The sequence below is a fragment of the Centropristis striata genome, chromosome 16 (assembly GCF_030273125.1).
Source record: "Centropristis striata isolate RG_2023a ecotype Rhode Island chromosome 16, C.striata_1.0, whole genome shotgun sequence".
NCBI classification, from domain to species: Eukaryota; Metazoa; Chordata; class Actinopteri; order Perciformes; family Serranidae; genus Centropristis; species Centropristis striata.
In genome coordinates this window covers 21179523-21195469 of record NC_081532.1, presented here as the reverse complement: position 1 = coordinate 21195469, position 15947 = coordinate 21179523, and the positions used below count along the sequence as shown (strand labels likewise).

The 15947-nt window shown below is 42.9% G+C and overlaps 1 protein-coding gene across 4 annotated transcripts in view; it reads left to right on the top strand.

Moving 5' to 3' along the window:
• The window catches only part of myt1lb (myelin transcription factor 1-like, b), a 109911-nt gene that overhangs the window by 54220 nt on the left and 39744 nt on the right, over positions 1-15947 (top strand). For all 4 annotated transcript variants that reach the window (XM_059352773.1, XM_059352774.1, XM_059352771.1 and 1 more), the window contains exon 5: positions 14493-14956. In XM_059352773.1, the coding sequence (XP_059208756.1) occupies positions 14493-14956 (464 nt within the window). The remainder of the gene's footprint in view (positions 1-14492; positions 14957-15947) is intronic.

Genomic DNA, 15947 nt, shown 5'->3' with positions numbered 1-15947 from the left:
CAGACTGATCTCCAGACGGCCTGGCCCTCACCAGGCCAATCAGCGGGTTTGATAGGATCACTGACGTCAAGCGCAGCTCAAGAAACTCAGATCAAGCTGTCAAACTAGGCAGCGCTGATCAAACACAAACCAAGATTCTGTTACTGCTTGGCCGTTTTTCACCCCAAATGTTTTCAGAAACATATTTTATTGCACCGCTTACGTGTAATTTGAGAGAATTCATTAGCCAGGGCTTTGTTATGTGCTCTGTTCCTCTGAATGGTTGGGGGTCACGTTTCATTGCTCTGACTGGTTCTAGATCTATTCAGGGACATTTTTGCTGCATTCCTGCCCAATCAAATTACTTGGTCAGAACTATCTGTTGTAATTTACACTATATAGTTCAAGTCTGATTCTGGCCTTCAACAAAGTCTAAATCTACAGTAGACTTAATCTTTTCCCATTTCAGGTTAAGTAACATAATCACAATAACTATTGCCTGTAAAGGTTGCAGTGTCAGCAGTCAGGTCACTCAGCTGAACATCTTGTATGTTCTGATTTATCTGCTCAGGTTAATGGGTCATTTATGTGTTGGCTGATTTGGCAGTGCATTGCAGACTAGTCAGCTTTGCTCCAAGTGACTGACTAAGTTTCATATACAAGAAGCAACAATGGTTGACATTAATTAAAAATAGCACAGGAAGTTGTAAGCAAATATTGGTGCAAGGCATCTTGGAAATTGTTGCCCTTGATCAAGTGTGTTTTGTGATTTGCTTTTTAAATCTAGTGGTTTGAATCTGCTGTATGGGAATGCCAAAATCCACTGAATTTGAACATTTATTCAGTAAAATGCTGGCAAACAGAGGTAAGTGGTTCCTGGAATGAAAGGAAAACATGAAAATAAATCAGGATTTTTCTGTGGAACAGAAAGGTAACTAGGGACTCAAGTGTTTTCTAAAGTAGGTTTCAATAATTTAACCAGGATGGTGAAGGCAAAAGAACATGGTGAACATTCCTGTTCACCAGTTTTGGTGTTTAGCTTTTCAAGGACTTTAATAAATAAGAACTGCAAAAGCTACCTCACTGAACATGTTTATGTTAAGTAGATATTCTTTCAGTCTCTTGCTTTCACCTCTACTGTCCTCTCTCATCTGTATGTCGCTGTGCCTCTGCCTGCACACCAAGAGGTAGCTTTCTAGGTTAGTATTATGTGTGGTGGATAGAATGAATTTAAAAGGGGCTACAGTATATTATCACAGAGCCATCCACAGCAAATTGGAGATAAACAGTGTGATTTTACAGCAAGAAACAACACAGATGGTTTGTACCCCCCGCTTTGTGAATTACATTCCTTTTTCTGTCATTCCCTAAAGAAAGGACAGAACCAAGTTAGAGATTGTTAGGGAGTGTAATATACTATTGGAAACTGAGTTGAGGAATGAGGAAAGAAGTAAAAGAAAGGCAAAGAGATTAGACAAGACAAAAGGTGAAATGAGGAAAGCCCTCACCTTGTTCTATGCAACAATAAAAGCCTCACAAATCCACCTGGCCTTGCCTCGGAATACATATTTTTCTCTGTGCCAAACTAAGAGGGCGTTAAATTCAACCCACACAGGGCAGACTTAACAATTACTCTCACTTTGATCGCAATTTCCTGGCTGGGGGAAATGATTGACAGATTGTATCCATGGTGTCAGGGGGGCAACCACGCCCCTCCTGACTAAGGCAGAAATTAGAGAACAGTAGGAGCTAAATTACACCTTAGCAAAGACCTCTCACAAGAGGACAGGGAGGGAAGCATGATGAATGAGAGCAGGATCAGAACAGAAAGGTAGAGGGTGAGCCGCGTGGGAGCATGGAGACGATTGGAGGAATGGCTCGGAAATACATTTGTAGTCACACACAAGCACACTCACAGATGCTGGAAGACACACAAACATACGCACGGAGGTAATGGGTCTGCAGTACTATTGGAGTGCAAAGGGAGAGACACTTAAATGCCATCTCTACAGTTGGGATGCTATTTACTCTCTCTCTTTCCCTTCCTTCCTCCCTCCCTCACACACACACATGCACACAGTCATCTCCGCTCTCTCTACTATGTCATGCTCTCAAAGCACTCAGACTGATATGAGAGCAGCAAGCAACCAGCAGAGTGGCAAAATGAGTCTCAGGTTATCTACAGTGGAAGAGCTCATTGGTTTGTACACATTGTAAGGCAAAGACAGAGATGGACAATATCTAATGTGGTCACTCTATAGAAACATAGACTGTATAAAATATGGATGTAGTCTCCCTGCTGTTACCCATATGTTTATTAAGAACCTATAATTAAGCTAAAAGTTGGTGGCTCCTGTGGCTCCGGCCGCCTAGTGTCAGTATGTAAAAGCCTTTGCTTTCATTTTGGACATGCCAATTTACATGCATAGTGGATTTTCGACAAAAAACTTGTGTTCAGACAAAATGGTAAACTTTTAAGGTTAGGGTTAAAGAATAGGGTTGGGCTTAAAACAACTACTTCCACACTTAACTAACAGATGTAGTTATGCAGGTTGATTAGGTTATGCAAATTACAGTATTGACTTTTGGTTTCTCGAGGGACACAAAAACAGTTTCTTCGGTCAAAGTCTAGGGTTTGTTTGACCCATTCACCAACTCACGCACCATCCACAGTCCTTGTAGTACGTCTATTGTGTTGTGTTATGCCCGGTGCATCTCATTCACATGCTAAAGGGTTTCTTGTATGTCGTATGTGATGAGTTGGGAGTGAGACCGGACTGTAAAAAGGGGGCAAATAGGTGGAGCGAGGTTGAGCTGAGGTGGGCTGAATGCAGCCGCTAGTTACCTGTGAGGGCAACTGCCTGTCACTCAAAGCACCCAGGCCATTAATTGTGCATAACTTTCAGCCATAATGAAAAATTAAACAGGTGAGTGAGTGAAAACTCAATCTTGTCACAGTAGTTGAGAATGGGGAAGTTAGCTATAGAAATTTAAACAATAAAACAAACCATAAAACAGGCTGTAAACATTTGTATGGGTATCAATGAGGATTGACTCTCTTTTGGGGCCAGCCCCAAGTGGCCAGTGGAGGAATTGCAGTTTTTTTTTCACGCTGGCTTCACTTTTTAGGTTGTCGCTTGCTTTCAAACTAATGGGTTTGGAGCAGAAGAAGTCATTAATATTAAGAGGAGTACCAACACATTGGTGGTTTTGGTGTCTATTTTGGTGTTTGTGACTATTTTAAATTATAGGATAACACCATATCATCCTTTAAATTTTATATATTTCCTAAAACAAGTAAAATATTCTGCCTGTGACATCTGCATTAAGTTTATGTATTTCAACAGTAGTATGCATGTAGACTTTTTCTTGAGATATGCCTATAGGCATCTGAGTTTTTCTCACTTGACTGACTGTTATTTAGAAAAAAACAATATTTTAGTCAGTCTGTAGAAGAATACAGTAAATGACTTGTTGATATGGATATGACTTGTAGTGAAGGGAGTTATGGCTGCTGGTGCCAAACCACTTGTGGCTGCTTTCTGATGGTCCACTAAGTGTTTGCTGCTGAGACAGATGGCGTACTGTAGGTTTACCTCTATCTGGGTAAAGTGCTGCCAGCCTGGCTTCAAGGGGCCTCGACTGGAGCAGAGCCTTCAGAACAGGCTCTTCACCTGGAGAGAGAGAGGGGGAAGAGAGGCAAAGGGCAGCACACTGACACACAAATTTACACTTACATTCAAACCTACATAGACTCTCTCATGGCAAGCAAACACAAATGTAGACATACAAGCCACACACACACACGCACGCACACGCGCACACACACACACACACACACACACACACACACACACACACATAACTCCGAAGCCCTCACACACATACAACCTACTTCACATGTAGAGCAGCAGCGTTCCCAGCTGAGTGCCTCTCTCCAACCTGGCAATTTCAGCGGAAAGAGAATCCAGCTAAAGTACACAGGGCATCATGCTGATTTCACAACAGGGGGGTTGAATGGCAGAATGGCCTCACTACAGCCCTCGTTACTGATCCGGCAAGATCCAACTCATCTATTTCAATAGCACTCTATCATTCGCACTTGTGTGTGCATATACAGATGGAGCTAGATTGCAGAAGTCACACTTTTTTTTACAAATCTTGCTGCAGCAATGTGGGACTGTTGTTGTAAATACTGTTTATCTAATGCAGGACATATTTAGGAAGGACAGACCTCTATACTTACTTCCATTGAGCAATTAAATTCACACACTGATACAATTCATACACGGTAGCATTATTTACATGCTCTCTCTCTCTCTCACACGCACACACACACACACACACACACACACACACTATCTGACAGTGATGTTTTGGGTGACATTTAGTTTCTAGGTTGCACAAGATGCTCCTATAAATGAATCATGAGTAAATCTGTGAGGTGTGAATAATAGATGGGAGGAGAGGTAAAAAACAAAGGAGTGCTGTTATTATTTGTTAATAAGACACTCTGGAGCATCACTAACTAGATCTCATTACCACAATACACGCAGGCATGCATACGCACAAACACCAACAGCTACACACACACACACCTCCAACCACCCACATGCACGCACATTTTTGTGTGCACAACCCACATGCCAAACACATGCAGAAGTCTCTCATCCTGCATGACTATTTTTACCTGTGAAGCCTGTCGTTGCCTAGCACTCTGTAATTACATCCCACACTTCACCAACGAATGATTAGAAGCAATGATGGATGGGTTAACACTGTCACCTAAGGATGCCTCGGTGCAAAACTAATTACGTGACCGTACATGTGTCATATGCCTGATACATGTGATAGCCCTCTCAGCCTGCTGCCATAACTGTGGAACAAGTGCGATAAAGGTGGACGACGTGTCTCCTGTTAATCAACAGATAAGAGATGATGAAGTAACTCCGCTGTTGATTGATAGATCTTTGTAGCTCTGCGGTGTCCTAAATATAGACTATCAGAGTGACATAAAGAGTTTCTTTAGTGGTTTTTGAATTCACCAAACAAATTCAACATTTTCTCTCAACAAAAAAATATCTTATTTATATCGTTTTATCTCCCAGATGGACAAGAGTAATTCTCCTACAATCAATGATCTTATTTCATCATCATGCTCTATCTAACTTTTTATTTATTACTATGCACTTTGTGGACGAATTCTGTACGTGCATTGTTTTTTTTAGATCCAGGAACGATGGATTTTCTGTCATGTATGGCAGGAAAGTTTTATGCTGTGTGTCTCTGCATGGACACATTTTGGTGCTATTTGGATCAGGAGATGGGGTGTGCTTGTCTGCTTATACATGCATGCAGTGTGTGTGTGTGTGTGTGTGTGTGTGTGTAAAATGTGTGTGTAAAGTGTGTGTGTGTCTGCAGACGGGGATGTGAGGGGTTGCGTTTATGATTGCCACGGCTGCAGCTGGGGCTGTGGGCTGAGTAATTGCCTGTCTTGGTAGGGAGAGCGTGGTAGCGAGCTAAAAGTCAAGTGCTCTCTTCCTGCTGTAGACCTCATTTGGATTCCACATAGCTAGCTAGCAAGCTAACGCCAGCCTTGGGCCTGTATTATTCATAGCTTGACAGATAGCTCTCACTAAAAGCATTGGAACTGGGCCAGGTGGTGATGGAGCGACAGGGGGAAGTGGCACCGCTGCACCGCACTCTCTGCCTGGCAGGAGGAGAGGAGAGGAGAGGATACAGGGCTGGAGTAAAGGATATGAAATTGAGGATAGAATGGAGCAGCAGGGAGATGAGCAGTTTGAACAGAAGCAGGGAAATGTCTAAGAGGGATAGGAAAAGGAAATAAGGGATATAGAAATGAGGAGGAGGTGAAGAGGGGACAGAGGGTGAAGAAGGAAATCAGAAGAATTATCATAAAGTTAAAGAACTACAAGACATTAAAGCACAGCTTACATTATAACAGCGATAGAGGATGAGTGCACTACCCACAATAGAAAATGGAGAGAAGGCAGGAGCAGAAACGAAGAGCGACTGAGTGAAACCATTTCAAATAGTGGAGAGAAAGAGGCCTGGAAAAAGAAAAAGAGAACAGGCAGCCATCCACCCCCGCCAAGCTCAGCAACCCCTCTGCCTCCATGTGCAGAACCAGATAAGGTCGCATTAATCAAAATCTGCCACTTCCCCTTCCAAAAAAACACCGTCTATGCCATCAACCCCCCTCTGTGAAGTATCTGTCACCGAAACGGAAATTTCCATATTTAATGGGAAAGCTTTATATCACCAAAAAGCCAGTGTGGGCTGAGGGTGAAAAGAACAGAGTTGGTTGGATCCGTCAGCTCTGTCATTAGCTTCTACACTTTAGACTGCATGCGGAGCCTTGGGGTTCATTTCAGTTTGGCTCTGACACCATTGTTATCATTTCAACAGTATGATGAAGCTGGACTCAGATTGGTCCTTGTCTTGTACAACTACAATCACTTGTGTAATAATAGTATATTATACTAAAAACTATATTGTCTATTCTTCATCCCGGTCTCTTTCTTAGCACATTAAAGAGCTCTAGTACAACAGCGTATTCTGTCCTCACATAAACCTCTAATGCAATTTAAAACACACTTTGAAAGCATTTCAAAACCAGGGCCGTTAAATTCACAGTGGCACGCACATGCGACTTCCCTCGTCATGCCTTCTTCTCAGATGCCATTTGTTTATTTTTTCCCTTTGTAATTTTCCCCCCTTATTTGCCTCCTGTGCATATTATGACAAGCCTGCAGACTACCTTTCCGACATTATACCGGCGTCAGATAAACAGGTGGTGTTTACCCTTTTTTTTTCATCCTACTCTTTTTTCCTCTTCTTTTTTTTTTTCCTCCCAGAGGAAAGACATCAAAGGGAATTACAGATCATGTGCGGTGAGTGCGGAGTGTGCCAGGGGGACGTGGGCATGAAGGGGGGAGAAGTTGGGTTGGTTAAGGGGGCGGGCAGCTGCTTAGGGCCAGCTCCAGGCCGGGCACATCCTGACCTCTAACCCCTGAATCCCCACAAGCCCTCCACGATCCCAGCCTCCCCCTCCCACCCCCGGCCAGCCCTCCCTTCAGAGCAGCTGCCAACTAAATTACATCAATGTCAAAAAGCCCTCCTCCTCAGCTCGGGAGATGGAGCCTGGTAAACATGATGCAGAGTGAGAATCACATTGTAACACAGGAAGGGCAGACACTTCCCTCTGACAGAATTACAGTAAAGGATAAGGTTACTGATATTCTATATTTTTGTTATTGTCAACAAATCCGATGAAAAGACCAAAACAGACAATGGGCTATTGTATCTCTTAAACTCACAACCTCAAGCCTGTTGGTTCCTACTGAACACATAAATGTGTCAAATCTGGCAAAACACACCTAAAGCAGGTACTGTTGCACTTTATAGCATTACATTACCAAAAAAGAAGTAACGACGAAGAAGATGGATAGACTCAAATGACTACAGTGTCCACAGTCATGTTGAGGAATATTTCACCCATAGCATTAGTATGACTTAGTGTTCTTAACACTAGAACTGCCACAACTGACTGACAGACAATGTCGATTTATATAAACCAAACTCCATTAAAATAAAACCGACAAGACTTTCAGCTCATGACTTTTCTTAAAAGTGTGTTTTTTAAATCTTAGAAGGTATTTAAACAAACCACAAAAGATTTCTGAGCATTTGTAGCTCTGACCGCCACAATAGACCGCAGTTAATGCTAACCTAATTATATAAATCAGAGCAAATGAGAATAGGATTATTGTGCAATGAATTACAGAGTCGAGCTGCCACACAGTAATAAACACAGTCTCTGATTGGTCAAAAGACTCAACTCAAAGGCTTCATAGACAGCTAGTGGACGGCTGACAAAAATAATGGATATAAAATGTTTAGTGTTGGGTTCATGTCGATACAACATACTTTTAATGTATCGACTTTAAAGCAGAGAATATTGTGTGCTACAAATTAATTGTATTTTAAAGCTGTTAAGCTAATTTGTCCATATGGATTGGAGATGTGCAGCAACAGTTAATGATCGATGCTCAAAGAAATATAAATATTGCAAATTGGCACTGGCGTAGAAATGGTCCATCTCAATGCTCTGTGATATCTTTGCTTATTTGCTGTCATTGCCAGTAACTTTATTAAAAAAAAAAAAAGGCAATATAAATGTGTTTGAGGCACATGACCAATTCAATTACATAAATACATATAATAGTCTGCTGCAGCGCTTGTATGGGGTGGTAGGATCCTGGTGGTTGTAGAATAAGATCAATCCAAGCAGAAACCTCCGGGGCTGAAAAGTGCCAAAAAAAACTGCAATTCTTTTTCTGGCCACTTGAGGCTGGCTCATGAAAACAGTAAATCCCCATAGAGCCTCATATTAAAATGCCCAACTTTACAGCAGAAATAAACATGTTTACAGCTTGGAATGAAAAGCAATTAATCGCAGTTGATCACTGCAAACTGTATAATTAATTACTTAATTTTTATAATGGATTGTAGCTCTAGTTTAGCACCACCTTCCAGCCAGTTAGTGACTAATACACTGCCTATAGCTGTGTACGAAGCCTAAATGAAGAAGAAAAGTATAATTGGCATTGAGCTCACAATCTAATTAACCTGGGTCTTTCTATTTATTCCCATCAGCCTGTTGCTGTTAGTTCATCCAAATAAACAACTATTATGACAGCCTATACAGCGTGGCTTACATAGACAAATGGATGAGCTGGAGGATAGAAGTCCTTTTCCAAAATGGCTGGTGGGCTAGCAGCTAACTAGCTGGCCTCTCTATGTGTGTCTCTCTGTTGGGGTGATTGATTGAAGTCATTACACTGGTGGAGAGACTCCTTACCTGGCTAATCCAGGAGTGAATTTAGCTGCAGCATGACAGATAGCCGCATTACACCCCCAGAATCTGCTGCCGGATGCGCTCTCCTGCTCAGGACCTCCACTGATAAATTATGCAGAAACGGCTTGTGTGATACAGGTTTCAATATTATGCCAGATCCATCTTAAAATCCCTCACCTCAGTGTCAATTTAAGGAGTCTGAAAACAGAAATGCTTAATTATTTACTGTCATTATGTGGTGTGTTTAAAATACATAATATATACTTATCATGATGTAGATCTTTACTGAAAGAGTTGTTTATAATGATGTACATTCTGTGGAAATTAAACACCACAGCCTCATACAATTATAAGTCAGACAAAACAGGCAATCTGCTACTTAATCAATATAAGAATATAAGACAAGAACGATAATAACCAAACTACCAGTCAAGAAGCAAATAATTGTCCTGTCTGCTTGTAAATACCTAAAATGATAAATCAGTTATGTAATTAGTTAGTTTTCTCTCACATGTCTAGTGGACTCATTTTTTCAGCTCTACCCTAGATTACCCAGTATTGTTATCAATCAGTGGTGGAGTATAACTAAGTACATTTACTCAAGTAATGTAGTTAAGTACAACTTTATAGTTCTCTATACTCTATACTTCTACTTCTACTACGTTACATTTTAGAGGCAAATATTGTACTGTTTACTTCACTACATTTAGCTGACAGCTTTAGTTACTTTACAGGTTGAGATTTCACATAAAACATGATGATGAATTTAAATTGATGAAAAAATAAATAAACCTCATAACAGTATATTAAGTAGTTACAAAATTACAAAATTAAAGTGCTGCTTACATAAATGCATCAATAAAAATAATGTAAGAACATATTTAGAATATATAAAACAATCTGAGTGGGTCCATTCTGCATAACGATTACTTTTACTTTTGATACTTTAAGTACATTTTGATGCTGGTACTTTTGTACTTTTACTTAAGTATGCTTGGTATGCAGGACTTTTACTTGTAGAGGAGTAATTTCACAGTGTGGTATTAGTACTTTTAAGAATGAAATCTGAAGACTTTTTCCACCACTGCTCTAAATTTCCTGCAACCATCCTTCTTTCTATCATATCATAGAAACTGCAGAAACAAAATAGCCCACTATCTGAGCAGCCCTGACCCGCCTTTATCCCATCCTTAATGCTCCCTTCATCCCTCACCAGCTACCGTATGGGACAGTATCAGTACGGCGCACAAACAACCTGTGAGGAGATGTTTCCCTCCGAGCGTGAATAGCAGTTGGCAGATATGGATAAAAGGAGCTAAAGGGGAGCAGCTGATGCCTTGGATGAGTTTCAGGGAGTGAGGATAAAACGTAGGAAGATGTTGCTCGGCGCGTGTGAGATGTCCACTAGAGTCATTGCTAGCCACTGCATTGTATCACAGTCATGTTGAGGTGGAGGGGCTTAGTGTGAGTATTTGACTAAAGTTGAGACTTGGTTTATTAGCTGCAGGCTATAAATTCTAGAGCTGGAGCAGTGAATAGGCAACAACGGGCTTATTGAACCAGTGAGCTGAACAGCACGTCTGTTGGCTTCTGATGCCTCTTAGCTACTTCAACACTGCTGTCTAAAACATATATAATATTTTATTGTGAAAAAATTTGGGACGTCATGGCCATAGAAAAGATTACACTTAAATATCTTGTATTATTAAGACTTTGGTGTAAGTCCAAGTGGACATGTAATTTCAGCACATTCACACTCACACACAGAAATCACTGACACTGAGGATTAATTCGACACCACAACTATGAAGTAATATTTTACGAGTTTTAGGACAAACTGTTGTGTGTGTGCGTGTGTGCGTGTGTATGAATGAGCCATAGCAGCTGATATGCGAGCAAGAGCCTGAGACGACAGAAAACGCCCCAAATTGCAGCGTCTGCCATGCGCTGAGCCTCCTGCACCAAGACACTGTCTTTTGTTCTCCCCTGCTAGCGGGAGAAGCCTGACAGCTCTGAAATGATCCTCTCTCCAGTTTCACACACACACATCCCTCCTTTTTTCTTTTCTCAACTCTACTATATATTTTGCATTCACATAGATGAAGTTCATACACACACACACACATGCACAAAACATACATTCTCCTGTCGCTCCTATAGCCTCTATTTTTTCCTCATTCTGTCTGTCTTTTCTCTCTCATTTTTCCTCACTGGCTTGCAGTGAGCATGGCGAATCCCTCATGGATTTCTGGAGGGTATCACCATGGAGACGGGGCTCTGCCACACGTGTCTATAGATCCTCCTGCTGGATAGGGGGCACAGACAGAGGTGGTGCATTCCCTCCATCTCTAGTCTGCTGTGTGGAGGGAGAAGGCGCGACAACAATGAGCTGGATGTTCAGGGAGTGATAAGAGAAAATGGGGAAAAGTGGTGGAAATTTAGAGAGGAATTGGTGTGAGGGAAGGATTGAGGTAATATATACAGCACTGAAAGATAAATAGTATATGGAGGAGGTCGACAGAAAAGAGAAGGTGAGGTTATGATGGGTGAGAATTATGAGGTGAGAATGTTGGGTGACAGGAAGAGATGAGAGAGAGAGAGAGAGAGAGAGAGAGAGAGAGAGAGAGAGAGAGAGAGAGAGGAGTAGCAGTGAGAGGAGGCAACAGCCGCCTCATCCCTGTGTCAGGGAGACAAATAGCGTGTGATGCTAATGACTGGCTAAAGCTTTTGCCCCTGCTGAGAACAGCCGCTAATATGACTGCTAATAAAGGCGCCGTGGAACGCTGTCGCATTCCAGCAGTCGCTCAACTGTCGCCCAAAATTAGCCAAACGGGAGCTCTCCTTCTCCTGCCTCTCCACTCTCCTGCCTCACATTAATGCTCCAGAAACGGGGCCCTCTGCGTAACGTTTCCAGAAGTTTTTTTTCCCCCCTGCATTAAAGGGGCCACTTGTTCACACAGTAATAGAATTTGTTCCATCTTATAATGGCGAGGATGCCACTCCATAAAATATGAAGTGGTCTTTTTGTGATCTGAAGCTCTTTTCTTCTTTGATTGCTACCTCTCGTACTGCACACTCCTCTTGGAGGATTTTGTGATTTTGCCAGGGGACAAAGCAAAGGGAAACTTAGAATGGTACAGTATTTTTCTCATCTCCTTCCTTTCTCTGCACAATGCCTGCCCGAATGTCTTTTCTTTTTAATTTTAATGCCACCTAATTATTTCTGGAATTTTAATTGCCAAGCGCAGTGAGTGGGATGCATTGCCTGCGATGACAAATGTTGTAGTCAAGGTCACACGGCGACTGAGCCAGGGAACGTGGGATGTCGGAGCAATGGAGGCTTTCTGCGGCTTAGTCATCGTGGGGCTGAGGAGCGTCGGGGCAAACATACCTCTCACAGTGTCACAACAACCTGACAACGCCTCTTAACACGAGTGTGATTAAAAGTTATTTACATAAGATGCTCTGCGGTTGCTTTCAATGACCAGGAGCTTTTAAACGGATATCTGCTGCACCGTAGCTGGAACTGTTAGTGTAGTCGGGATTTAAAGCACGTCATCAAACAAACAACCTCTTTGTTTGTAGAATCGTGACCCCGAATGACAAAGTGCACTTGACTCCTTTTAAAGATACAATGAAAAAATCCACAACCCAGCATTTATTATTTGCTATCCATTAGCTGCTGTTGCAAAGCAATTACAGCAATTCAACATTTTTTTGAAGCGTGATTCAGGTGTAGTCACATTAATATCTGTTGGCCACAAATGCTGCGGGTCAACCCTTGACAGCAAATTCTGCCTTAAGACCGGATATTGTTAAGATAAAGGTAGAGAGGCCTGACCAGAAAACAGAGAGGGAGAGAGGGTGAGGGTTAATGTCTGTGTGCCACTCCCACACCACTCTCTCTCTCTCTCTCTCTCTCTCTCTCTCTCTCTCTCTCTCTCTCTCTCTCTCTCTCCCTCTCTCTTTCCATCCCTGCTCTCACTCCTCCTCTTTTCCTCCCACTCACCTATCCTCCTCTCCTGCCAGCCCGCCTGCCTTGGCAGCCGCTAACCTGCTGGGACCGGCCCTTGATTTATTTGGAGAGGGCCCTGGAACGGAGGGGCCAGGATGAGTGGCATTTTAATGTGCTTTTGAGATGTTTGGTCACAAGCACTATTGATCACAGTGCCGCAGCGCACACACACCCCTCCCTCACTGTCCCGCAGACCCTCACGCTGCCCTGGGGGAGAGGTCTGGCTGTCAGGCAGGGAATGAGTTTCCATGTGGGCTTAGATTAATGAAATGAGGCCCCTGGTTGCGGGGGGTGCAGGGGGTCAGACCATTAAGGAATCCCTGGGCTGGGTGAGATTGAGCCTGCCAGCTGACTGTACCCTGACTGACTGATGGACGTCCGGGACTGAGGAGAGAGGGAGAGAAGGATGGATAGGATATTGGACTGTGGGACATGAAAAACAGAGGCAAAGAGGGAACAGAAATGGGTTTCTAAGACGAGCCACCATCCTACAATACCGCCTCACTGCTGCGGTGGGCCTTTCCCATAGCCACTCCACCACAAAAGAAGCGCACATTGACTCCCATTTTCACACCGCCTTGTGCCGTTCACTCACATCAGGTCTTACTCTAAGTAACGCAGAGCTGGGGAAATATCCAGAGGTTGTAAAAATAGGAGCCAGGGATATTTCACAGCTGAGTGAACATGCCCAAAGCGTGTTTAGCTCTCTTACTCTCCAGCCTGGACAAGGGGTTTATTTGATGGCCAAAACACTCAGCAGAACTCATCATAATTCTGACTGTGTAGGTGCTTTTGTTCAAATGTGCCAAGTGCGTGCACACACACACACATACACACACACACCCACACACGTACACACACTCATACATAAATGTACAAACAGCAGCACATATTCCGAAGTTACACACATGCAGCTTGCATTGGGGGGGGGGCAGGTAGCAGCTCGAGGCTCTCAGAGGTTTGATGAGTGAAATGGATTAAGCCCCTGTGATCAATAGCCTGAGCGAATACACAGATTATCAGATTATCAGATTAGGATCTGTCCCCCTGCCGCCGAGGGGAGCCAGAGAATACATTAAAACCTGAGGTGCTTTTGCAAGATTCAATTAATCAGGCTACAGGTTGTCTTTTCCCCCGTACAGTCAATCCCAGACAAGCAGTTGCGTTTTGCTGCACTCAGTTCATGCAGGAACAAGGGCATATGACTCTGGAACAAAGTGTTTGCATAGCATGCACAGTGATTTTCCTTTGCCTGAAGAACAAATTGATGTTACCTGAATATAAATTAATGTGAAAATAAACTGAATCTTCTGCTTTGTTTGCTCCAAAGATAAAGATTTTATCCCTTTGCAACTGTTTTCTAGAACAAATGGAGCATTTTATTATAATTACCCAATATTTAATGAGTACAAGTCTAATTAAGGTTGCTTTAAGTAAAGTTTAATATTTTTCCCAGCAGAAGGACTTAAGAGGCATTGCTTTCCTTGTTCAGTCGCTGCTCTGGACATTGTAATGTAGTTTGTAAACCACCTTGACACAGTGGCCTGATTGAGCATTAGCATTTATGGCCAGGTGAGGATAACGGCTAATGGCTGCCCTCTTATCTCCCCTCTGCAGTGTGTACGGCTGCCCGCTGGCCAAGAAGAGGAAGAGTCTAGACAGACAAACCCTGGAAACCTCCCCGAAGAGGAGCACCTACCTAGATGACATGGACAACTCCACCATGGAGGAGTGCTACGAGACAGACGGAACGGAGGAGATGGACGACAGGGAGGAAGAGGAGGAGGAAGGAGCGGTAGAGGAAGAGGAGGAGGAGGGAGAAGTGGAAGAGGAAGAAGAGGAGGTGGAAGGATACATGGACTACAACGTAGAGCAAATGGAGCATGAAGAAGGGGAGGTGGACAGAGGGGATGGAGAAGGGGAGGAGGAGGAGGAAGAAGAGGAAGTAGAGGTGGAGCAAGAAGACGAGGAAGAGGGCGATGAGGAGAGGGTGGAGGAGGCAGAGGAAGAGGAGGAAGCAGTAGAGGAGGTGGACTATGACGAGGGAGAGGAGGAGGACGGAGACCAGAGTCAAGGCCAAGGTAAGATCACTTTCTTTTCATACAGTACTGAAGCACAGAGTACAGATGTTTAAAATATACACGAGAACAACTCGGCTGTGGCTCAGTTGGTGGATCAGTCGCCCAATGATGGTAAATGGTAAATGGAGTGCACTTATATATCGCTTTTATCCAAAGCGCTTTACACTATAGACTACACTCATTCACCCATTTACACAGATGGCAGAGGCTACCCTAAACAGTGCCACCTGCCACCATTCATACTCCGATGGACGCAGCATCGATGGGCCTTTTGGGGTTCGTCTGTGGATCAGTTAGTAGAGCGGAAGGTTGGTTTGGATAAAAGCGCTATATAAGTGCACTCCATTTACCATTTACCAACTCATTTCAGAAAATAGGTGTATTTGCCTTCTGGCTGACAGATAGGAGACCATCACACAAATTTTTGTCTATCAGGCTACAGCCAGCGATTGTTAGCTTAGCTTAGCACAACAACTGGAAACAAGGGGAAACAACTAGCCGGGCATTGTCCAAAGGAAAAAAAATCCACCTACAGAAGCAGCATCTCCAAATCTCTGTATAGTTGTTTTAATTCATAGAAAAGTAATATGTTGGCTCATAGCCCACTGTAAAATTATGGATTGTTTTTACATTGAGGTTCTTATACGCAATCAACATACAAATTATAATGTCGCAATTAGTGACTTTTAGGTGCTGGTGGATGGACTTTGTTACCTTTTTGTGTCCCCTTGTGTCCAGTCTAAGCTAAGCAGCTGCTGACTGTTGCCTCAAAATTACCTATTCTCTACAAGAAAGTGAATAAAAATATTTCCCAAAATGTTTTATAATTCCTTTATTTCAAATTGTAACCAATATAAGTGCATTGAATATCTGTCGTTTATATTTATCTCCCCCAGGCATAATTCTGGAGGGGATCATGTGTTTTTCTGCGTGTGTGTGTGTGTGTCTGTCCATCTCTCATACCACTGGACGAATCACCCTTAGATTTGCT